We start from the raw sequence: 22,997 nt of genomic DNA on the forward strand, positions 1-22,997 counted from the left end.
CAGTGCCTGCGGGCCCGGAGCCGTGGGGTGGGCTGCTGCTGGGTGCTCCAGCCCCGCTGCCCACGGCCAAGCCTCTGCCCACCCAGCGTGACTGCTGGTGCCTGAGCCCTTGCAGCACTCGTGATCTATACCAGTGACGAAAGGGCTCTCTCCCGCTCCCAAGGAAATGGGAAGCAAACGCGAGCCCTCCCTGGCGCCGTCCTCCCTCCAAAACAAGCCAGCAACCCAGCTGTACCTCCTCCCGTCTCGGCTTGTTTTCACAGCGTGTCCTTTGGCTGCTCGCTAATCCCTGGACAAACCTTCGTTCCCGAGACTACCCCGGCAGCTTGCGGCCCACGCCGTGGCCGTCCCACCCGTCCCCGCTCCCGTCCCCCATCCCAGCTCCGGTCCCGTCCTTGAGCCCGTGCCCACGAAGACGGCAGCAAACACGGCTTTGGCCTGACCATGGAGCAGAGGGTCTGCGAGCGCTCGACACCGTGCCCGCGGATGGAAGAGCTGTGCCGAGCAGCGGTGGTTTGCGTTAGGACAGACCAAATCTGTGGCTTTGGCTCTTACACCGATTGTTTTTGTACGACTTCTGGTTGCTAAATCACACAATTCTGCCTTCAAGTAGGCACTTTCCGTCGTCGAAGCATCCAAAGAGCCGTAAGAGACACTTTTCTTCTGCTGTGCTTTCAGGCCAATTCAGAAATGGGAACTCGGAGCTGGGCGAAGCGCTGTACTGCATACAGACCAGCCCTGGCGGTTCCTACCAGCACGGGCCTGTGTTTATTTAAAACAGAGGGAAACCGCCACAAACACAGCGCGCCGGTGGGTCCGCACACACACACGGTGAAGGGTCCCCCGGGCCGGGAGCGGGAGCTGCCCGGAGCCGCTCCGGGGGCGAGGGGGGGGGAACCACGGCGGAGCGCCCCGGGCCGGGCCAGGACCCGCCGGGGGCTGCCGCCCTCCGGCTTTTTTCTCCGGGGGTCTTGCCCACTCCCCCCCCCGTACCGCCCCCGACCCCCCCGGGGGGACGGAACCGGCGCCGCTGCCGCCCCGGGGCACCCGCGGGGGGGTCGGGGGCAGCTCCGGCCGCCTCGGCAACGCACGGCGGGCGCTCCCCCCCTCCCCGGCCCGGCGGAGCTCCCCGACCGCCCCCCGGCAGCCCCCTCCCCCGGCCCGCCCCGCCGCGCTCGCTCTTTCTTCGCCTTTTCTTTCTTTTTCCTTCTTTTTTTTTTTTTTTTTTTCCTTTTTCCCCCAGACGAGGCGCGGACGGAGCCCGGGGGGGGGGGCCGGGGCCGCCCGCCCCCGCCCGCGGCTCGGGGAGGCGCCGGCGGCCGGCGAAGAGCCGCCCGCGGACCGGCGAGCCCAGCCGTGCCGAGCCGGGCGGGAGGGCAGCGCTCGGCCCCCCCAGGAAGGAAGAGGGAAGGGAGAGTTGGTGCCGCGGGCCCCCCCGGCCCCTCTGCCACTTCCCAGTACACATGGTAATTCCTTCTGCTTTCCTATCCTTTCCGCCGGCCTTCCCCCCCGAGCCGCCGGCCCCCGCGGGCACCTGCGGGACCCCCGGCCCTCCCCAGCACGGGGTGGGCGTCGGGCGCGAAGGCGGAGGTCAGGCGCGAAGGCGAAGGTCGGGCGCGAAGGCGGAGGTCGGGCGCGATGGAGGTGGCCGTCGGCCGCGCGGGCAGGCTGCCGCCCGCGACGCTGAAACTTCCTTGGGAAGTTTGGCGGGAGGACGGGGCGCAGCGAGCGGGTGCTGCCGCGTGAACCGTGCCCGGCACGCAGGTGCGGGACGCTCAGCGGATCCGTCCCCGGGCTGGCCATCTCGTTTGTCACCGCGGCCGGCACGCGCCGTTGCCCCGGGCTCCCGGGCGATGCTGGGCTGAGCGCTGGCCTCCCGCTCCGCCGGGCTGCGGCTGTTGGTTAGCGTTTGCATCGTGCCCCGCCAGAGCTGCTGACAGCGAGAGCTGCGGGAGAGGGAGAGGAATTGTTATTCAGGGCTGGTCCCGGCACTCAAACCTCGCTCTTTCCTGAGCAGGAGGGAGAAAGGAGACGGAGCTGAGTCACCCTGTGGCTTTGGGTACGAGTTAACTTCACGGCACCAAAACACCAAAGCGCAGCTCGCCTTGTTGGTGTAAACCACTTTAAAAAATATGGGTATTTGGGGAGAAATATCAATCTCTATTTAACAGCACTTTGGCTTATTAAAATGGAAATAGCTTTGCAAATGTAAATCTCCTTATGCTCCCTAATGCCTTTTGTTTCGGTTCTGCGCTCTCTTGCAGCTGGCGGAGGGACGTGGGCTAATTGGTTGCTTTTGGATTTCTAACGGCTCCCCAGCTGGCCTGGCCTCAGCCGCTGCACCATGGTTACCCCAAAATCTTCCCTCAGTGATGAAGAGCTTTGTGACACTCAGTGAAAACATTTTTAGTCATTCCAGGCCAAAATATTCCCCAGCACTACGCAGACTGCGTCTGGTGCCTCCATCAGTCAGTAGTTCTCTCCCGACGCTGGCTCACGCAGTCCCCGCTGCTGGATGGAGTCCTGGGCGGTTTTATTCCATTGACAGGGGAGCAGCTTTGTTTTTTCAGCCGATCCATCCTCTGGCGCGTCCCTTTGCTCTGGGGTTTTGGCGATGATTTGCAAGGTTTTCTTTTTCCCCCCTGCAGCAGGGCTGTCCACTCTCCCGGACGCCCCGAGTTTATCCCAGCCGGTTTACCCAAACTCCGGCCAAGGTGCGGGACTGGGCAAGGCCAGGGAGCTGGGCTACGTGTGCTGCAGCCGGGGGAGGCTGCTCTGGGGTTTGGGGGGGATGCTGTTTTGAGAGACGGTGGGTGTGGGATGGGGCTGACTGGAAGCGTGCGCCTTCAGACCCCGTCAGACCGCTGCCTGTGCCCCCCACCGCCCCACAGAGCCCTCCCCGGCAGCGCGGCTGGGCTTGGGGCTGCTCATCACCCCACGACGCAGCCTGCCCACAGCAGAGCCCTGGCAGCCCCGGTCTCAGGGGACCTGGCGACTCGTTCTGTTTTCTTTTGCTTTTTTAAGTGCCACAAGAGTTCGGCAAGTAAGAGTTTAGTTCGGTTTCAAAAGAGCTGGTTTTGAGATGTGCCAGGGCTGTGCAAGGGTGACGCTGTGCAAGGGTGACTCCGTGCAGCGGGCACTGGCGAAGGCAAGCGCAGGCAGGGCGGGCAGCGCTGGCTCATCTCGTGGCACCATGAGGAGCTGGACGGATCCCCCTTTGCTGTTACAGACGGCGGCTCCTCACCTCCGTGCTGGGATGGGGAAGGAGCCGAGCTCGGTGGTGCCAGGCAGGGAGGTGGTGGGCACCCGGCCGGGCTCAGTGCCTGGGAGCGGGCGGCTGTGCCGGGGTCCCGCAGGAGCAAGGCGGAGAGGGGAGCTGGGCTTTACCCTGCAGCAGGGCTTTTCCAGAGCAAGGTCTCCCATCTCTCTTAGGAATTGTGCAAAGACCAAGCGTGAGACCACCGGTGGTCCAACGGCAGAAAGCCTGGCAGGAGAATGCACTTGCCGATCGGGGCACCAAGAAGGGACTTGGTCTCCCTCTGCTCTGCCCAGGCCCCATGGCTTCTCCTGCCAAGCCCAAGGGCAGGAGATTCCTGTGAGGAGACACGGAGAAAAAGTCAAGAATTAACCAAAGCGTGACTACAAAGTGCTTTAGCTAAAGCGCATTAAAGCTAATTAAGCTGAATTAACCAAGGCCACTTTGTCTCTGTATGGGCTCCCAAGCCAGGGATTAGTCTGAAACTAATGCCCACCTTCAGCTAATCCCACCTGATTTCCCAGATGCCCGTGCAGGAGCACGGGGATGACGGTGAGCCGCGGCTGCCAAAGGTGCAGGACCTGGCGGCTGCCCGGAGGATGCTCATCCCTGTGGCGGCTGCCTGCGGTGCTGGGGTCCGTCCACCGTTAGTTAAATCTGGAGCCCAGCCCCAGGTGACGGGCTTGGCTTTGCCGTGGGCTGCAGCCAGTGGCAGAGCTAGGGGCTCCTTGGTACCCGGCAGCTGGCAGAGGTAGCACACACCACGCTCTGCAGGAGGAAGAGGAGGAGGGATGTCTCACTGCAGAGTGGCAGATCCCCAGCTGGCCAGGCTGGGCTTGACCCTGCACCATGCAGAAACCTGCATCTCTCCCGCAGCAGCACCATTTCCAGCAGAAAAGGTGCCATTTGCCCACCCGCCCCAGCCTGATTTGTTGTTTATTGGAGCCTGTCCTGCAGCAATACCCCCCAAGGAGTTGGAGAAGCCTCTGTCTTTCCCACTCGCTAATGGGCTCCGTTTGGCAGCCATGTCCGTAGTCACCCCCGCGCTGGCTGTAATGCAGCTGGGATTTAACGGGAGCCTTCTGATGCTTTCCCTCCATGTACCCGCTGTGCCAGCCCGGTCTGCGCAGCCGACATCTCCGGCAAAGCTGGGAGAGCAAACTTAGAGCCACCAGTTTGTGCGTGGCACAAAACCAGCGTCCTCGCCCCGGTCTGGAAGCGGCGCAGGGGAGGGGGCTGTAACCCGGCAGAGCGCTTCCCAGAAAACGCTCGGAGGACTAATTTTGAGTTCGGCGAATTCAGCGATGAGTCCGAACCAAAACACCCCATCCATCTTCAGATGTTTGTCCTTCCTCCCATCCGCTGCATTCCTACAGCCAGCCGCTGAGCCCAGCACATCCCCACGCTCCTCGTCTGGCTCGGCTTAACCCCTTGGCTGCCGCGGCTCCTCCGCCTCCGCACGGCCAGCGTTCCCGAGCGGGGCGGCAGGCTGCGCTTGGGGCTCATCTCGGACTTCTTAAACCACAGCCCAACGCTGGGAACCGGACCCGGCCGTGCTCGTGCTCGCCGGCTGCGCGGCGCTTGGTGTGCTCTACACCCAGTTCCTCCCCAGTTTCCAGCCCAGGACGGTTTGGAGCCCCCCGAGCTCAGCGGCGTCGCCAGCGTGGGCGTACCAGGGACCCGGCAGAGACGCGGTGCGGCGGTGCAGCGTGGGATGGTGGGCACAGGCTCCGTGGGGGGGTGACGGCGTCCCATCGCGGGGCCGCTCTCCCCACCAGCGACGCTTTCCTCCCGCAGGACGCCGGGTCGCTGGACGCGGCGGTGCAGAGTGCCCTCCAGGCCCTCTACCCCCCCTTCGAAGCCACGGCCCCCACCGTCCTGGGCCAGGTGTTTCGGCTGCTGGAGACGAGCTACCGGGGAGATGGGCTCTGCTGCCTGCTCCAGTTCCTCATCCCGGCCAAGCGCCTCTTCGAGCACGTGCGGCAGGCAGCCTGCGTAAGCCTGCATGCCCCCCCACGCCGCGGTGCCCCTGCGCCCCGCTCCTGGCCACGGGGGGTTTGCCCTATAGCGGGACACCCTGCACGGCCGTGCCCTGCGCTGTCCCCTTCCCCTCCCCGCAGAGGGGACCGTGGTGTGCCCAGCTCCCCGGGACGTCTCCGGCACAGAGCCCGGCACATGCCGTCCCCGCGATAAGGGTGGAGGAGGGACTCCAGGGTCACCTTATCTCGCCCCCGGAGAGGTTCCAGCGGGGATTTCCCCTCTGTTGGCACGTGGGGAGCATGCGGCACCCTGGGAATGGCCACGGGCTCGGGGTGGGCTTGTGGGGCCCTGCTGTGGCTCGGCTCAGGGACATCCCATCAGGTCACCGGGCTCTTCGGTCCCCGCCGCGGGAAGCGCAGAGCCCGGCAGCGAGACCGCGCGGGGCTGGCCAGGAGGGTACGGAGCCGGCAGGCGCTCTCGCTCACGCGCTGTGTTCTTCCTCCCTCCCAGGCTCCCTACTTTAACTGCATCTTTCTCCATGAAGGCTGGCCCTTGTGTCTTCACGAGAAAGTGGTCGTCCACCTCGCGCCGCTCAACCCCCTCCTGCTGCGCCCCGGGGACTTCTACCTGCAAGCGGAGCCCTGCGAGGAGCACTCGGCGCGCATCACCGTCAAGCACCTCTCCCGCGACCTGCGCACGGTGGAGGAGACGCCGGTCCCCGAGGCCGCCTACGCGCTGCTCTTCACCAACGAGTGGCTGGAGGAGATCAACGGCGACCGCGCCAGAACCCCCCTGCACACCTGCCTGGTGGCCACCGAGAACGGCATCGCCCCGCTGCCGTGGAGCAAGATCGCCACGCCGGAGTTCATCGACAAGCCCAAGGCTGGAGCTGATGGCGTGCCTGCGGGCGCCCAGCACGGCCCCGCTCCTGAAACTGCAGCGGAGCCAGCAGCGCCCAGCGCGCCCGCGCACCACGGCGCGGCGGACGTCCCGGCGCCCTACGGCAACGTCGTGGGCACCATCCCGGGCTGCAAGGTCACCTCTCGGAAGTCGAGCCAGGGAAGATACCCGGGACTGATCAAGGTGGACCAGGCTGGGCTGCGGAAGAAGCCGGCCGTGCTGGCCGTGCCCAGCCTCTGCGAGATCATCAGCCAGAACCTGGAGGGGGAGTACGTGGATCTGTTGGAGCTCTCCCAGGAGCAGCTGGATCTCCTGGCCAAGTCCCTGCCGCCCGCCCGCCCGGCAGGGCCGATGGGGTCTGGGGCCGAGGCGATGCTTCCCTGGGCGAACGGGGGGCCGGGGGCAGACGCCTGGCCCTGCACGGGGGTGCCGGGCTTGGAGAAGGGTCCCTGCACCCCGTGCCTGGGGAGGAAGCTGAGCCGGGAGCCGGGGCCACACAGCCCACGGTGCCGCCACCGCGACTCCTACCTGGCTGCGCTGCAGAACCCGGTGAGCTTCGGCCCCGGGCTGATGGCAGCTATCCTGGAGGAGTCGGACGGCCCCGGCCCCGAGCCACCCCCCACCACCCCCCACGAGACCCCCACGCAGCATGGGAGAGGGGCCGGCAGCCCCACACTCCTCACCCGCCGTCCCCGCCGAGCGAGTCCCGGGCTGCCGGCGGAGGCATTGGCACGGCAGGGCAGCCCCCGGCTCCCCGTGGGCTCCAGCCACAAGTTCTCCTTCCTGAAGGGTCCGTGGCTCGGGGCGGCCCCCGGGGATGAAAGAGCCACCAGCCAGCACGAAGGGGCCAGGAAGAAGATGTCTGCCATCTACTCGCCCAGGATGGGCAGAGCCAAGCCAGCCGGCAAAGGTACCGTCCGAGCGGGGCCGCGGTGCCTGCCCGGGCTCTGCGGGAGCTTTTGCATTTCTCTGCCTCGTCGAGCATCACCAGCTCCTCTCTCCTCTGTCCCCGCGGGCAGGTATGGATGCGGCAGCCGCTGCCCCTGCGGAGGAACGGTCCCTGGAAAGCACCAGCTGCAAGAATGGTCCCTCCGTGCCCGGCACCGGCACCCCTGGCCAGGAGCCACCGGCCTGGCAGGACCTGCACGCCGGGCTGCTGCGCTCGGGCATCGTGTGCCTGCCAGGTACTGCTGGCACCGCGGGACCCTCGGGGGGACGTCGGGAGAGGCCTCTGGAGGGAAAATGCCGTGCTGCTGGAGAGGGTATTCTGGAGGAAGGTTTCAGGGCTTTGCTGGAGGCCAGAAAGCCCCCAAGCGGAAAATCTCCTTTCAGCTGGGCAAAAAAAATTAAAAACATAAAAACAAGCAGTCTGCTCTGAGCAGCTGCCCCAGTTCCCAGCTGCAGCCAGCCCTCCCACACCATTCCTCCCCAATGAAGCCGTTCAGCTTTTAGCTGCCAAACACTAAACATTTGGCTTCTTCCTTTTCCCAAGAGCTGAAAAACAGGGACGAAACCCATCTTTTTTTCAGGAAAAATGTCCCCAGCAGCTCTGCCCTGGCATTTCCAGGGCCGGCGTTCATGCCGAGAGCCCTTGGGGGCCGGCGCTGCCCCTCTGGGGGGGCCGGGGGAGGCTGCACTGGGGCAGCCGCTGCGCTGCCACAGCTGCGCAGTATTAACCCGCACTGAGCCCCCCGAGCCGAGCCGGGACAGAGCCCCCTCCCGCGCCCCTCGGCAGCCGTTCCTGCTTGGCGAGCAGCAGCGAGGCCGATGGGAGCCCCGGCCCCTCGGCGGGGGGTTGCTCAGGGCTGGAGTTTGCAGCCGGCGGGGGGCTGCCGGAGGGGTCACTCGCCCCTTTCCCCGCAGGGAGCTCGGACAGGCTGGGCAGGACCCTGCTCCAGGTGACCACCAGCGGCAGCGCCTGGGGGGCCGCGTGGTGCTCCGCTGCCGAGCTGGCGAGGCTCATCCTCTACCTCGGCTCCCTCCCCAGGTAAGGGCCAGAAGGGCTCGCCGGGGACCCTCCGGCTGCATCCCGGCTCGGGGGTCCCGAGCAGCCCCGGCACCGAGCCGGGATGGATGCCCAGCATCCCGCACGTGCTGGTTTGGGCACATCCCACACATCCCCACCATGTCCACGGTCCCGCCCGCAGCCATCCCCAAGGACCCTGTGCCACGGCTCTGCCAAAAGCGCCTGTTTCTGAAGGTCCGGCGCTGCCCTCGGCTGGGGCATCCCACAGGGACGAGGCCGTCGCCTGCGGCTGCCGGTTCCTGCCTGCCCTCGCCCTGCTGCCCGGGGGTGCGGGGCTGCGGGACGGGGCTTTGAGCGGGTCCTGTGCGAGGGACCCCCACTTTATGTGCCTCTTCTAACCGGTGCAATCTGCCTCCTGCTCACTGTATTTCCCTTTGCTAGGCGAGAAGCGAAGGATGGCGGGCTGACTGTCGTGGTGGATGCCAGGAAGCAGCCGCCTGCTCCCGTCCTCTTCTCAGCCCTCCGCTCTGTCCAGGTACACCGGGGTCTGCGTGCTGGTGCCATGGAGGTGCCAGGGAAGGGGGGGGTTCCTGCCCAGGAGCGAGTGCTGCTGCCCTTTGGGGGTCCCTCAGAGCATCCCCTGCACCCACTGCCTGATGCAGTCACCTGGCTGGCAGCAGCTTCTCTGACAGCCCCCTGCACTGCCGTGCCTGGGGCCACGGTTTTTATCTTACTCACAGATTTTACCCATAAGCGTCGCGGTGCGGATTTACCGAGGCAGCTCTTGCCTGCCTGCGGCTGCACCGCAGTGCCCTGGTCTAGAAAACCCGTGTCCTTGCTGCTGGCTCCCCCGTGGTCAGTCCTGCCTCCTGACTCCCTGTAGGTCTGGCAGTGCTTCACTGCTGCTTTGTTCCCAAAGTTGCTGATAAATCTCTAATTTTTGAGCACGTCTGCAGTGGCACAGACCATCCCCCAACAGGGCACAAAGACCCCGTTTCCCCCAGCCCCCAAACCAAGCTCACACCCAGCGCTTGCATCTCTCCAGCTCCTTGAGTGCCAGCTGCGAGGCAGTGGTCGTTTGGGACCGAAGGTCCCTTCCCAGCCCCACAGGATCTGGCCTCGGTCCCGCTATCGCCCGACACCGTGGTGTGCCCCAAAACCCTTCAGCATCCTGCTAGCTGAGCTCACCTGGAAATCGGCTCCGCAGTGGCGGTCAATCATCCTGGCAGGGTTTCCGTGCCGGTGCCGAGGCGGTGCTGTGGGAGTGCCCTGTGCTGTCCTGGGGGCCGTGGGGTCCTCCCCGCCACAGCACCCTTTGCCTCTGTGTGCTCAGGGCTTCAGGTTGGTTGCAGCCTGTCCAATAAATCCCGTGCCGGCCCCGATGCTCCCCTCGCAGAGAAGCGTCGCTGGTGCGAGCGAAGGGGTTTGCTCACGAGGCTCTTTCCATGGGTCCTTTCTGCCAGGGAGCCGGTGGTTGGGATGGGGTTATGGCCTGAGCGACCCATTTCCATTTCCCACGCCAGCAAGCTCGGGAGCCTTTTCCTTTGTAATGAGCTCACCAGCCTCAGCCGACTCAGGCAACCGAGCCCCGGCATCACCGTGGGTAACCCGAGGTCTGCGCCGTGGGGTTTGCCGTGGTGACTCTTCCCTGCCTCCCGCAGAGCATCTCGCCGGGCTGCATCCACACCGTGCTGCTGCTGGCCGAGAAGGAGCTGGTCGCCCACCGCGAGAGGCTGCCCGGGGTGCAGGTGAGCCTGTCCTTGTCCCTGTCCCCCTCCCCTCCTCCTGTCCCCACGTCGTCTCCTGTGGGAAGAGCAGAGCCAGGGTGAAAGGAGCCTCCCACCTCGGGGAGACCTCCCTCACCTGGAGACCCCAGTTCCCCTGCTCGGGGACCCTGGGCAGAGCAGCACCTCGCTGGGGCAGGTCCCCCCCCCGCCCCGTGCTGGGTGCGGGACAGGCAGATGCTGCCCTCAGGCTGGCTGGGCTGCGCAGGCAGGCAAAATCTGCCCCAGGGCAGCCAAGCGCTTTCCCAGTTACCTCCAGTGGCCGGACACAGGCGCTGGGATAATAAATCTAAACTTGAAAGGGTTTATTGTTCTTTTAGTGCTGCTCAGTTTAATTAATGTAATGTGAAATATTAATGAGCTTCATCACCTAGCTTGGCTGTCATGGCAGATTATTGCAGTCCCGGCGATCTCCCGTGCATTCAAACACCGCGGAGCCGGCGGGAGCTGCTCCGAGCGGAGCTGCCGCACGGCACGCTCAGCACCGGCACGCTGCGCTCCCGGGGCCGCTGCGCGGCGCGGGTTAACGGGGCAGGGTGCTTAGGGCAGGACTGGGCTGTGCCCCCTGCTCCAGGCTGTCCCTGGGGAGGGACCTGGCACGGTCCCACCGCGCTGACGAGCTCCACGTGCCCGGCAGGTGGAGACCCTGGCGTCGCTGAAGGCTCTGGGCCGCTACGTCGACAGCTCCCAGCTGACACAGGAGCTGGACGGCACCTTCCCGTACTGCCACGGCGAGTGGGTTCAGTTCTTCCAGGTGTCTGTTATCACGCCGTTAGCCATCGCCTCACCTCCCCGCGGTGCCCCTCCGTCCCCACCGCTGCTCCGTGTCTCACAGACATCCCTGGAAAAGTGACAGGAAAGCCCAGGAGAGGGGAGGGAGAAGGAGAGCCCCGAGCGCAGGAGGGCAACCCCCTCCTGCCTGCTTCTGACTGCCCTGCCCGTGACTGCCCGTCCACCTCCACGCTCCCTTCCTCCTTGGCTTTAACCTGGTGCCCCACGGTATTCCCTGCTCTGGCCTGGCACTGCTCTTCCTCCTCTTCCTCCTGCTCCTCGTGGGCAGGCTGCCCTCCTGCCCCGCTGCTTGCCCAGCCACCCCGGCCCCACTGACCTGCTGTGTGTCCCACCCGCAGAAATTGCATCCCTTCACAGCCGGCCTCCGGCGGGCATCGGAGCTGCTGCAGAGCTGCATCCAGGAGCTGCGAAGCGCCGACACGCTGGCGGGGACGCAGGTAACAGGCAGGTCGTAGGGCTTTCGAAAGAGCCCGTCTGTAGTCCAGCACACAGTGACATTTCAGCCCGGTTCCCCGAAACTCGGTGCAATCGCTCGCGGACCAGCTGCTGCCAGCTGCAGGGCTGTCCCCTTTGCTCATCCCTCGGGGCGCAGCCCCGGAGATGCCAGGCGAGGCCCCAGGTGAGATGCGTGTCCGACCCTCTTTCCGCAGGATGCGGCCGCGTGCATCGGGAGGCACCAGGAGCTGATGCGGAGGGTGCTGAGCGACCCACAGCTGGTGTGCGTGCAGCGCGAGGGGGGGGCCGTGCTGGCCCGGCTGCGCAGGGAGGCCGCCCGGCTCAGCACCTCGGCCGACGTCAGGTAGGAGGGGGCGGCTTCGCTGGGAGAGGGGTGCCAACGCCGGGGACTCCCGGCCTCCTCCGCTGGCCGACAGAGCCACCTCCATAGGGATAGCCCAGTCCCCGTGAGAAAAAGCTTCTTTCCGGCACGCCCCGGAGCTGGCACCGTGCTCCCTCCTGCCCTGCAAACTCCCTCCGAGCCTGGAGCTCGCGTCTCGGACAGCCCCGGGCAGGATTTCCCGTCATCCCGGCTGGGGAAGGTGCCCGGGTCCCTCGAGGGTCTCCTGCCCTCGGACCAGGCTCCGGGGCTGCTCAGCGAGCCCTCCAGGCTGGTCTCAGGCAAAGCCACTAGATGGGGCCAAGCCCCGGCGATGCTGCACATGTCCAGCCACGCTGCACATGTCCGGCGACGATGCGCATGTCCGGCAATGCCGCGCTTGTCCGGCAGTCCATGCATGCAGCACTAATCCCACTGCTCCCTTCTGCTCCCTTCTCTCAGCTGGGCTGGGCTGCACTGACAGCCAACACTTTCCCATCCCGTGTTCCCTGACGTCCAACTTGCTCCGTGGGATAGGGAGATGTCAGGGCATGTGCAGTGCCAGGGTGCTGCTCCCCTGCAGCGTGGCCGGCATGCAGGGCCTGGAGGCCACTGCCCAGTGCATCCCAGGGAGTGCCCTCGTGTCCCGGCTGGGCTCTGAGGATGCAGGAGGCGGGTGGAGAGGAGGTCTCTTGGTCGCCTCCTGACCCCACGTACCTGCTGGGATCTTGCCAGCCGCAAGTGCTGGGTTGTTGGCCATCCGCTTGCTTGGCTCCTGGCTGCCTGCGTGGGCACGTGCCAGCGCCGGCTTCCAGGGAGCTGCCCCATCCCGAGGCTCCTGCCCACCGGAGAGCTGCCTCGGCCGGCGTCTTCAGGAGGAGCCGGCAGCGCACGCGGCGGCAGCCGGCACTGACGGTCCCTGTCCTCCCCGACCACCAGGACCAGCATGGAGTCGGCCGAGGGGCTGTACAGCCAGCTGGAAGAAGAGCTTCACAACCTGGTGTCCCAGTCCAACAGCTGCCTGGAGCGCCTGGAATTCCTCCAAAAGGTCCGGGAGCTCGAGGCCAAGTTCAGCAAGGTCAGTTGGGCATCCTTGGGGTGCCACTCTAGAAGCAGCAAGTTGAAGTTGTCCTCTGCGGTGTTCCCACAGCTGAGCATTTTGGGCACGTTTCCTCGGATTTTGATGATGAAGGAAGCCGAGAGAATAACAGGATTGCCTGAGCTTTGATTTTAATTACGGGGTGACTGCGTATCCACGCCTGAGATGGGATGCCCCGGTCGGGGAAGGAAAGGGAGGTGCTGCGGAAGCGCTGCGGCCGGCGGCCAGTCCCGCCTGACCCTCGGCCCCGCTCTTTCTTGCAGCTCGGGTGCTGGCTGGACGGGGAGGCAGCGGCACGACTGCAGGAGATGGGCACCGAGGAGTGGAGCCCCGACAGCTTCCAGGGCTCTGCCGAGCGGTTTAATGAGTTCCTCGTCCAGGCAACAGTATGTTTGAGGGGACTTTCTGTAACATGCATGCCTAGGGTATCGCTGCCAGCAGCGCTGTTAGGTGGCTCCGGCCCCTGCCTGGCACTCCGCAGAAACTGAAAATGCCAAATTGGAAACGTTCGAATGTCGTTACGAAGTTCGAAACAATCAGCCCAAATCCCCCAGGTTTGGAACGAGGCTTCTAAGCAAAACCGGGTGTCCGCAGGCTGGCAGGGTCAAGCCGCAGTTTTGAAGCCCAGCTTTGTTGGGGTCTTTGGGCAGCCCTGTCCTGGCAAGGGGGACGGTTGTGCTGCTCCTCGGTGTGCTTTGGGCTGGGGCTGCTGTTCCCAACCCCTCCTGTGCTCTGTCCTCTGCAGCCCCCTTCCTCCCACAGGGCCGGGCTGCGGAGCCTGGACGTCCCATCAGACAACAGATAATGTGGTGGCAAGGGTTTGTTCCCCCCATACCCCTAGATATGGAGGCCCTTTAGTTACACGCGCTGCAGGGAGGATGAAGCAAGGTGACCCCGCTCAGGACAGGACGGTGCATTTTGTGCATTTTGAGCCGAGCCAGGACAGAGCAGACGTTTGGAGAATCCCCGTTCTCTTTGTTTCTTCTGGCTGGCCCAGAAACGTTTCCCAGATAGCTTTGACAGCGATGCCGAGTGCTGGCCTGCAGAGAGCCTCACCCTGCACACACGTCCCGGCGCAGCAGGTCAGCACCATTCCCCCAGCGCGGAATTCCTGCCGTCCCTGCAGGCTCAGTACCGGCACGGCCTGGCCCTGTGTCAGGAGGCGGCTGAGGTCCGAGACGCGGCGTTCCCCGAGGCAGACCCCTTTCAGGTGGCTGCAGCCCTTTTCCAGACGAAGCTGATGAGCTTCTACAGGCAGGTGGAGCGGCGGCAGGCTGAGCGGGAGCTGCTGCGGGAGCTCAGCCGGTTCTCCAGCAAGGTGGGCGCGTGGGCTTTCCTCCCGCAGGACCCGGTGCCGGCGGGGCAGCCGTGAAAACAGCCTCTCTTGCCTTCTTTTCTAGATCACGGGGCTGAAGCTGGACTGCAGGCAGTGCTCAGCCCGGGCGAAGCGCGGGGAGGGCCAGGCGCTGCAGTGCCTGCAGAGCTCCTTCCAGAAGCTGTCGGTGGAGTTCGCCCTGGAGAAGCTGCAGGAGATGAAGGCTCAGGTGCGCAGGATGCAGAGCAGCCAAGGGCTGGCCGCCTGGACCGAGGCACGGCACAGGTACCAGGAGACCCGGCAGATCCTGGAGGAGATGCTGGCAGAGCTGCAGGAGGCCTGGGGAGCGCAAGACAATGGGCAGGGAGACTCCTTCAGCCCCGCCGGCTCAGGGTCTGCAGCCCCTTGCAAGGAAACCCCGGTCTGCGAAGCAACCGCCAGCCCCGAGCCGGCGGTGTCGGGGGGCCGGGGGGCGGCGGAGCAGCCGGAGCCCAGCACCGGGGGGCCAGGACCAGGACCAGGACAGCCCTGGGCCAGCAGCGTTGCTGGCCCCATGGTGGGCACGGAGCCGAGCTCCCCACAGCCCCGCTGCCAGCAGGGGCCGGAGGGCGACCGTGCCTTTCACCGCCACATCTCTGCCGATGCCTCCCTCCCAAAACCGCAGAGCGGAGCCTGCCTGGGAGCTGCAGGACACCTCGCTCAGGAGCGCAGCCAGCCCCTTCAGAGGCATTCCTTCACCCTGCCTCCCCGGGCGCGTTTTCCAAGTGCTGACCCACTGTGTCCCACCACTGTGCCCCACGGGACTGTCTCAGCCTCCGGCACACACGGTCTGCCTGCAGAGAATCGGGCAGAAGCCACCCAGTACTTCCAGGTTTCCAGCCAGAGCAGTTTCTCTTCTGAAGACTCAGACTCGCAGAACTCCACTGAAGAAGCCCCAGCAGCGAGCCTGGCTTTGCCCCGGGACCTCCAGAATCCCAGACCACCTTGCCCCTCTGAAAAGCCCTCCCAGATTGTTTACCTGGAGAACCATCACACCGAGAGTCCAGCTAAAGCAAATGCCAAGTAAAACCAGTCCCTTCTAGTAGGGGCTGTTTCTGTCCAGTTGTGGAAGTCTCGGTCACCAACTGGATGTCCCATGCTCAGAGGTGGGACACTGGGACACATTGTCCAACCCTCGGTCCCAGGATCCTTCAGTTCCCATACTTAGCACTCACCCTGCTGTGGAACGGCAATAACCCCATCACCAGCCTCACAAGGTCTGTTAATAATCTACTAGGTGTGTTGCAATCCTCACCTGAAGTGCATTTATCCCTACAAGTGCCAGGTTTGCCTCAGGACAGCGGTGAGGGTTCCCCGCAGTCAGCAGCAGTGCTCAGAGCATCCCATGGGAGCGCAAACCTGTGCCGAGGTGTTTCTGCCCACCGGCCCTGCCGCGCTCCCCTCCTCTGCCAGGCGGTTTTACCGTCCCCTGTGCTGCTGCTGCAGCCCTAGCCAAGCGACAGTGACAGGCATTTTGTTCGTGTGCACTCGTTAATGTAGGACTAATGTTATTAATGTTAATAAACCTGAAAAGAAGCGCCCGGCTTGGTCCTCGAGCAGAACGAAAAGCCGCGTCCTGCCCAGAGCCAGGCGCCGGGCTGGTCGCCCAGGCTCCCCGCCGCTGCCCCAGCCCAGTGCCAACGGGCAACCGGTGCCACCGCGAGAGCCTCCCGTGCCGCCCGCGCGGGCTGTGGCCGCAGCCTGGCTCTCCTGCCCACCGCCAGCATCTCGCTGCCGGTAGGAGGGTCCTGCTCAAACCGCTGCTGGCTCGTCCCTGTTGTGCCCTGACCCGCTGGCCCCTGCTGCCGGGCTGCAGCCATTTGCAGAATGAGTCCCTCTCCCTTTTGTAAGGGTTAAACGCCTCCGTCTCTGGTTCTCGCTCCCATCCTACCTCCTCCCCAGTACGTGGGCGAGGGTGGTGTCATCCTGCCCAGCCTCCCCACTCTCTGGGAACGCGCCGTTCCGAAGCCTTGGGGATCTGGCTGAGACGGGTGCGACCTCGCCGATAGCTGTCTGAAACAGCCTGGGGTCCCCAGAGATCCCGTTCCTGGGGGCATGTCCCACCGAGCCGTGCCGCCTGTTTGGGCACCCGGGAGTGGGCGAAGACAGGCGGGGGACAGGCTGTCCGGGTCAGGGCGCTGTGCCGCCCGCCACCCCAGGCAGTCGCATCATGAGCTAATCAAGAGACATCGTAGAAAAAGCACTATCTCACGCAGAGGCCGTTCCAGAAAAACACTCTCTTCCTCCCAGCCACGGCGCGGTCACGGCTCGCGGCCCCACGTGATGCTGTGCCTCGGCAAAGGGCACTTGCCCATCCCAGTGTTTGTGAGCATCGCTCATACCCCCCCCCTCAGCCTTGTTTTTGCCAAATCCCCATGCTGAGTCCCGCTGAGCTCTTCTTTGGAGGCTGCAGTCCCAGCTGCCCCTCACGGCACCACGGTCCTTCTGCCCAGGTCATTAACGACAGTGTTAACGAAGACCGATCCCAGCCTGCTCCCTAGACACTGCCCTGGGACCTCCTGCCCATCGCTTCTGCTCCCAGTCCTACCCGTTGTCTGTTCTTTCAGTTCTTTTAAACTCCCATCTTATCCCGCTCAAACACTAATTTCCCTAGTAGCACTTCTATCACCGCTTCACTGAAATCCCGCTAGCCAAGGTCCATCCTATTCCTTTTGGCTTAAAAGTAATTATCATAGAGAGACACTGGGGGAGGTCTGCACGATCCATCCTGGGTGAACCCAGCCGGCTTTGCTCCATTCCCCAATTAACACCACGTCCTGATTGTCACCAAGGACACCCCAGCCAGGCCACTTTTCCTACCTCTTCATGTTATGATATTTACCCATGCCTAACCATCTGGCCCTGCAGCGAGTTTAAAGGGCTTCAGAAATCCCCTTCTGCAGAGATGATGTAGCAAATAAATCCGGAGCAGGAGCAGACGGATGAGCCCCCCCTCTGCCCTGACATCCCCATGAGCTGCCCAGGGCTGGCTGCCCCCGCACCGGCCAGCCGAGCGTGCCTGCTCCCCAGCCCCGCACACGCGGCTGGTGAAAGCCGTGCCCACCTGGACGTCACCCAGCTCATCACGAGAACCAAAAACCTCTTCTACCTCCAAAAGCATTTCAAGCCCAGCCTGACAGTTCCCTCGCTCAATTTTCTGCTCTACCAACAGCTGATTTGTTGTATCATCCTGTTACACACTCACCTCTGCAGTGCGCCGAAGCAGCAGCACGCCTTCCAAATTCCTCTTTGGATATCGATTTTTGCCTGTCATTTGACAGAAACCCGTGGCTTCAGAAGTCCTTGTTATCAGCCACGTGCGGCTGAGCTCAGCCTCCTGCCACACGTCCCACCCTGGGCTTGTGCCGGTGCCTCGACGGGCTGGACACGCCGTCCACGTTACTCATCTCCCTCGGGAAAGGCAGACTGAGGAGCGCTGCGCGCACCATCGCCGCCGCAGGCACGCCGGCTCCCGGGCAGGGACGCCTCTGCGGCGACCCGTGCGACGGCAAGGCAGCTCCTGGGACCAGCCGGGGTCTGCTGGGGCTAAGCTGCCCAAAACCCGGGCAGCTGCCAGCATCAGCCCACCCGGCATCGGCGGGTGCGGAGGGTCCCCTCTCCGCCGCTCCTGCTTTCTTACCGTGTCCAGGAAAGTAGTAAATAAGACAGGTTTTAAAAATGAACCACTGTGTAAATTGAACAAGAGCAAGGAAGAGGGATGAGAATATTATTACTGAAATAATATTGCATGGAAGCGTTTGGGTGATGCCATCGTTGCATATAAACCCCTCGCTGCTACACTGTCACGCGATGTCGCTGGATAAGCATCTTCCATCCACAGCCGAGGCTGCTTTTTATCGCTCTGCAATGCTCCCGGAGTCACAGCACTGCCAGGCTGTGAAGAGACAAAAATGCTAATCAATACTTTTGTCATTTTGGGGATTGATTATTTTAATTAATTCTGGGAGCCGTTCAGCCTGGCTGTGGACAGATAGCTCCTGGTACATAGAATGGCAGCCGGATTGGGATCTTGTCTATCGCATCATATAATTCAAGAGATGAAATCTCTCTAGCAGCCACAAGTAAAACTTTGTATTGATTCCAAGGTGCTTTGCTTGTTTCTAAGAATAACACCTCCAGTGCCCCAGAAGATGTTTTATGCTTTGCTGTTCCCCTGCACCATCCCCAGTGGTGATGCGAGGTCAGAGGCTGAAATGACCCAAATCTGTGAAGGGCAGGAGTGGCAGGGACCGAGCCTTAGGCTTCACGGCCCTATGTCGGGAAGTTGCCTCTTTACTTGATTGGGGCAAGCAATGTCTATTTTAGCTTCCACATTGAAATGAAAGAGGTGCTCAGCATTTTTAATTTATTTTACTACTGTTTAAATAGCCAGTTTCCTGGGAACCCCTTTGAAAAGGCACTCAAATCTATGCTGCTGTTCTTTATCATCACCACACATGGAGCAAAGCCAGTTTCTACATCTCAGCATCACCTAACCTTGCCTGGAGAGATTTTGGCACCTGGGACCACGCAGTGCAGGGGAGCACCCCCTCACACCCATCCCTGCTGGCCGTCAGGCTCTCTGGACTCAGACCATGCCCTGACCACGACAGCCGGGTCTCAGCTCCGGGACAGGCTGGGAAGGGACAGGCTGCCCCAAAGGCTGCAAGGAGCTGGAAGTATATCCAAGAAGACCTGGATGGCTTTTCTTAAAGAAATAGTTTAAGTTTAAGAAATAAATTCAGGCAAAGCAAACGCCTGGTGGCTGGGAGAGAGAGACCAGTCAAGACAGAGAGCAGGAGGCAGCACCAGGGTGGATGCTGGGGGCCATACCGAGCCCCTCTTCTGCTGCACGTCAAGACGGGGGTCAGACACCGGCGAGCTGGGGCAAACCCAGCAAGTTGGGGGCATTTTCTGAGTTGCCATTTTTGAGCAGCAGCAGTGCAGCAGCAACAGCAGCAGCAGTGCGGCAGCAGTAATAGCGATGTCTGCAGCGTGGCTTTGAGATTCCTCATATTAACATCCTAATTCCTCAGTAAAATGCTGGGGAGAATCAGGGAAGAAATAATTACTGACATGAATAATAAATGTTCCGTATCTGCAATGCCATTCCTTGCCCGCTCCGAGCGCTTGGCCAGCAGCGTTGGCGGGTCCCTGGGGCCGGGGCCAGGGGGATCCCTGGGCTGGTAGGGACCCCCAAGCTGGGCCAGTGCTGGCCAGTGTTTGCCTTCGCCCAAGCCCGCGCTGTGCGGGACCGCCTGAGGCGGTGGGATGCCTGACCCAGCCAGAGTCCCCAGGACAGGAAGGTGCTGCCATCAGTCCGCTTTCCTCTGCCCTGGTGGGAAGAGCCTTTCTCTCCCTCCTCCACTGTCTTCCTTGGCTAGGAAAAAGTTGGGACTTTTTAAATTTTAGTTTTTAGGTTAGGGGAATAGCACTTCCCATGGAGAAACAGAATCATCTTCTAAAACAGATGGAATTCAGATTCTTCTGAATAAAGCAAACAATGGCTTTCCTGTTGTTTTTCTTTTTCCAAAAGAAAAAAAAAGGATATTTTGCAAGTGCTGAGATTAACTGATAACAGAAGGGAGAATTTCCGGCCCCTCGCTGGAGGGCAAGTTGTTTCCTCGGAGGAGCCCTGCAACTCTCAGCTGCCCTCAGCTCCCACAGCTGGGTGGGCACAGCTGGATTCCTCCTACCAAAAAGTGTTTTTGCAACATTCTGCAAAAATTTTCTTATCTCTGCTGATCCTTCAGCGCGTGATTTATGACTCTGCGTCTGACCAATTAAGCTATAACCTTTCCAGAAAGGCAAGTGCAGGAGTTAATCAATGTCTCTTTCCCACCCATGAAATGGCAAAATCATTAGTCACGGGCTGGCCGGGGATGTCCAGTGAGGCCGGGCTGGCGGGGGTTCGGCAGTGTCGGGACACCACAGCCAGCCCAGCCCGTGGAGGCGAGTTCCCGCAAGGCCCAGAGAAAGACTTTTTTCTGAAGGAAAAAAGGTAATAAATGTTAGATGCAGAAGACAAAACCAACCTGCAGACAGAGACGGGACATGGGTCAGGCAAGGATACCAGCCCCGGAGCAGGGGACTGCCCTCCTCTTCCCCAGGCAAGGAGGAAAGCATGGACGATGGGTGGCAGGGCAAAGGTACAGGGAAAACCACAAGTGGGACAACACGAACCCCCTGGACGGGACCCCCAGCAGTTCTGGTGCCAGCGGAACAGCCGTGGGCCCATTCCTGTTACGCAGCTCCTGGCGTTCGGGCTCAGCCACAAACAGCCGCGAGTGTTTCAAAGTGCAGGATGGGGACTTGGCTCACGCCGCAGCAGAAACGCAGTCGTGCCTGGATTTGTCCTCCTGGGGGGCAGCCGAGGCGCCGGGTCTGGCTTCAGCAGGTAAACACAGAGGGAAGGGGCCCTTAATGCAGGAGGAAGCTGAACGACAACACAAAGCCACGCAGCTCCATCCTCCGCTTCGCAAGAGTTTTGGAAGCAGCAGTGAGCAGAGATGTCCCAAAGCAGCTTTGTTATCTCCAAGCTCCTGCTCCGATAGAGCAAACTCAGGTCTCACCCGTCATCAGGCCGAGGTGTCTGGTGCTCCTGGGGTGGCCATAAAAAAAGAAAAAAAAAAAAACCAACAAAAAAACAAGCAATACCAAAAGAAAACAGGAAGGGTGAAAGGTAACGCCAAAGGGTCGAACTCCGAGGGCCGAATGTAACTCCAGCTTGTCTGCTTTCCAGAATCCCAGTGGTGCCCCATCCCGAGGGATGGCTGGAAAACACTAGTGTGCCACCGCTCACCCCGGCGCCCGGCAGATGCCCGCCTCGGGAAGCCGCCGAGGGGACAGGCAGGCACAGGAGACCCCCCACACGGGGGAAACACATTGCTCGCGTGCGAGTCCTGGGAATCACGCAGCTTCAGGCATTTAAATCCAGATGCGTGCACTCGCAGAGGAACACAAGCACGCTACACACCAAAGCCGTGGCCGGGGAGTGCAGACCCTTCTTGTTTTCCTCCCACAAACCCCATCGGAGCCCGTCTGCAACTGGGGAGAGGTGCCTCGGAAGGGCAGGCAACCTGGGGGTGGGAGGGCTGGGGGGTTTCCAGCAAACCGCTGGGAAATTACACCGGGAGATTGGAATTCAGCTCTCACCAGGTTCAACCGGTTCAGGTTGCAAAACACCGTGTCCCCGCTCGCAGCTGCGCTGGCAGTGGGCAGGAGTCCATCCCGTGCAGCACCGCAGCCCACCCTCCCACGCTGCAGGACCCTGCCAGCGGCTGGGACTGACCTCGTGGCCATCCCGGGGCCACCGGCTCAGAAAGGCTTGACATGGCCGGAGAATCCATCTCCCCTGTAACGCCTTGCTGCTGCCCGCCCGCAGGTCCCATCGCCGCGGAGCAGTGGGAAAGGGCTGCCCCATCCCGCGGGAGCCCTGCCAGGAAAATCCTGCCCCAGCCCTCCTGCCCCCCTGCCAAGCTCAGAGACCCAGTAAATCAAGAGGTTTGTGTTTCTCCTTTCTTTTAAATAAAAACACGGGCTCGGCCTAAGAACAAAGACAGTGACATAACAAATTCTTCTTCAACCCCCACTTTAGAAGCGGGTTGGAGTGCCTTTCCCCAGGGCTTTCCAGAGAAGCTGTGTATCAGCTGGCTGGCTCACCCCTCCGCAGACAGTGCTGGTTTGGCACTCTGCATTTCTTGGTAACAGCCTCTGGCTCGGCGTGTGCCGAGAGCGGTGAGCTAGAGCCCGGGACCACATCTGATGCTGCCGGCACATCCATCCTCCTGCCTCGTGACCAGAGGATGCTTCAACCCTGCGGGGCTGCGCCTGCCAGATGCCCCATGGTTGCGACACCAGAGCACGCCGGGCTCCCCGGACCTGGCTGTGCCAGGTGGAAAAACTGCTTTTCCTTGGAAAAGCCACCTTTCCTCCCAGAGGAAAGGTTGCCCATTCCCTACACTGCCTGGCCTGGCAGGCAGCGGCCCCCTCCTGCCCTGCCAGCACTGCCCGCTGCACGCAGCCGGGAACAAGAGCCCCTTTGTGCCAGGTCCCGAATCCCTGCCGCCGTGGGAGCCCCGGCACAACGCTGAGCCCATCTTGCTCAAGCGCTGGCCCAGCACCAGTGCTGGTCCCTGCAGTGGTGACCAAAAGCCGCGAAACAGGAGTGATGCCCGCACAGAGCCAGCTGCTGCCCCTGCCCCAAACGACGGTGTCTGCCCGTACCACAGTCACCGACCCCAGCTTCCCCCATCTGCCGGCCCGTCCTCCTTCATCCCGGACTGGGATGCCCTTACAGGCCGTGTCTGCCGCTGCTTCCCAGACCTCGGCTCGGTCCCTACCAAGTACGGAGCAGCTACAGTTTTTTTTCTCCCCATTTTTTAAGTACTTTTCCATGCTCACAGATCAGAGCTCCTCTCCGGCTCCAGCGTGCAAGGGGTAACTGCTATGTCTGACGTGCCAGGACCCCTACGGTCAGCCACAAACGCTCCCCGCTGGCCCCGTCATCGCGAGCATGAAACACTTTCTCACCCTTTAACCTTTTCCTGAAGTCCCATCCCAGCCCTGCCGCCCCCTTTCCGGACCCGCCACCCAGCGCAGAGCCTGAGGTCGGGATGGGACGATGCCGGGCTCCCCGCCAAGGGGCTCCGGCTGGCGGGGTCACCGCATAAGTTGGGGAGCAGACGGGGTCACCCCGGCTTTGGAGGGCTGCGGGAGGCAGCAGCTCGTGGCTCTGCCAAGGGCCACGCTTCGGGGAACACCCCGGGGTGGGAGGCAACGCGGGCTAACGGGCAGATCTGTTAAAAGTCGGTTGACAACTTAACAGGGCGACTCAGAGGAAGACACTGTGCCTTTTCACGGCTTGTTTATCTGCCTGCACAAGAGACTGAGTCAGGATGTGCGGGCGCAGCCGGGGGCTGCCAGCCTCCCCGGCACACACCCAGGAAAGCAAACAGAGGCTCAGCCCGCGCAGGACCGGGGAAGGCAAGAAACCAGCAGGCTTTGAAGGAGCTCCAGGACCGGGGCGGGTACGAGGGAAGTCGCAGTCCTC

General features: G+C 62.6%; 2 protein-coding genes and 1 long non-coding RNA gene across 6 annotated transcripts; 1 reads left to right on the forward strand and 2 right to left on the reverse strand.

The window, feature by feature from the left end:
* Positions 1 to 776: 776 nt before the first annotated feature.
* Positions 777 to 15,484, forward strand: KIAA1755 (KIAA1755 ortholog). 2 transcript variants are annotated; one of them, XM_075022221.1, is made up of 14 exons: positions 777 to 1,466; positions 5,054 to 5,251; positions 5,747 to 7,046; positions 7,156 to 7,320; positions 8,000 to 8,123; positions 8,544 to 8,637; positions 9,764 to 9,850; positions 10,524 to 10,640; positions 11,017 to 11,115; positions 11,329 to 11,477; positions 12,432 to 12,570; positions 12,855 to 12,977; positions 13,718 to 13,909; positions 13,992 to 15,484. In XM_075022221.1, exons 1-14 carry the CDS (start codon positions 1,464 to 1,466, stop codon positions 14,970 to 14,972), a joined length of 3,771 nt encoding a protein of 1,256 aa, XP_074878322.1. In that variant the 5' UTR covers positions 777 to 1,463; the 3' UTR covers positions 14,973 to 15,484. The 2 variants fall into 2 exon arrangements, with proteins under 2 accessions (XP_074878322.1, XP_074878314.1); XM_075022213.1 differs by having other exon boundaries at positions 5,747 to 7,320; positions 10,524 to 10,621.
* Positions 2,011 to 5,196, reverse strand: LOC142028305 (uncharacterized). The gene is made up of 3 exons (XM_075022238.1): positions 4,930 to 5,196; positions 3,769 to 4,024; positions 2,011 to 3,593 (listed from the first exon to the last, which is right to left on the reverse strand). The coding sequence occupies exons 1-3, from the start codon at positions 5,009 to 5,011 to the stop codon at positions 3,317 to 3,319; spliced, it is 615 nt and encodes a 204-aa protein (XP_074878339.1). The 5' UTR covers positions 5,012 to 5,196; the 3' UTR covers positions 2,011 to 3,316.
* On the reverse strand, positions 7,057 to 10,396 carry LOC142028318 (uncharacterized). Of its 3 annotated transcripts, none has more exons than XR_012649544.1 (3): positions 10,257 to 10,396; positions 9,291 to 9,905; positions 7,057 to 7,179 (listed from the first exon to the last, which is right to left on the reverse strand). It is a non-coding gene; the product is annotated as an uncharacterized LOC142028318 (long non-coding RNA). The 3 variants fall into 3 exon arrangements; XR_012649535.1 differs by lacking the exon at positions 7,057 to 7,179 and adding an exon at positions 7,337 to 7,468; XR_012649540.1 differs by lacking the exon at positions 7,057 to 7,179 and adding an exon at positions 8,560 to 8,692.
* Positions 15,485 to 22,997: the final 7,513 nt, after the last annotated feature.

This window comes from Buteo buteo, chromosome 2, assembly GCF_964188355.1.
Source record: "Buteo buteo chromosome 2, bButBut1.hap1.1, whole genome shotgun sequence".
NCBI classification, from domain to species: Eukaryota; Metazoa; Chordata; class Aves; order Accipitriformes; family Accipitridae; genus Buteo; species Buteo buteo.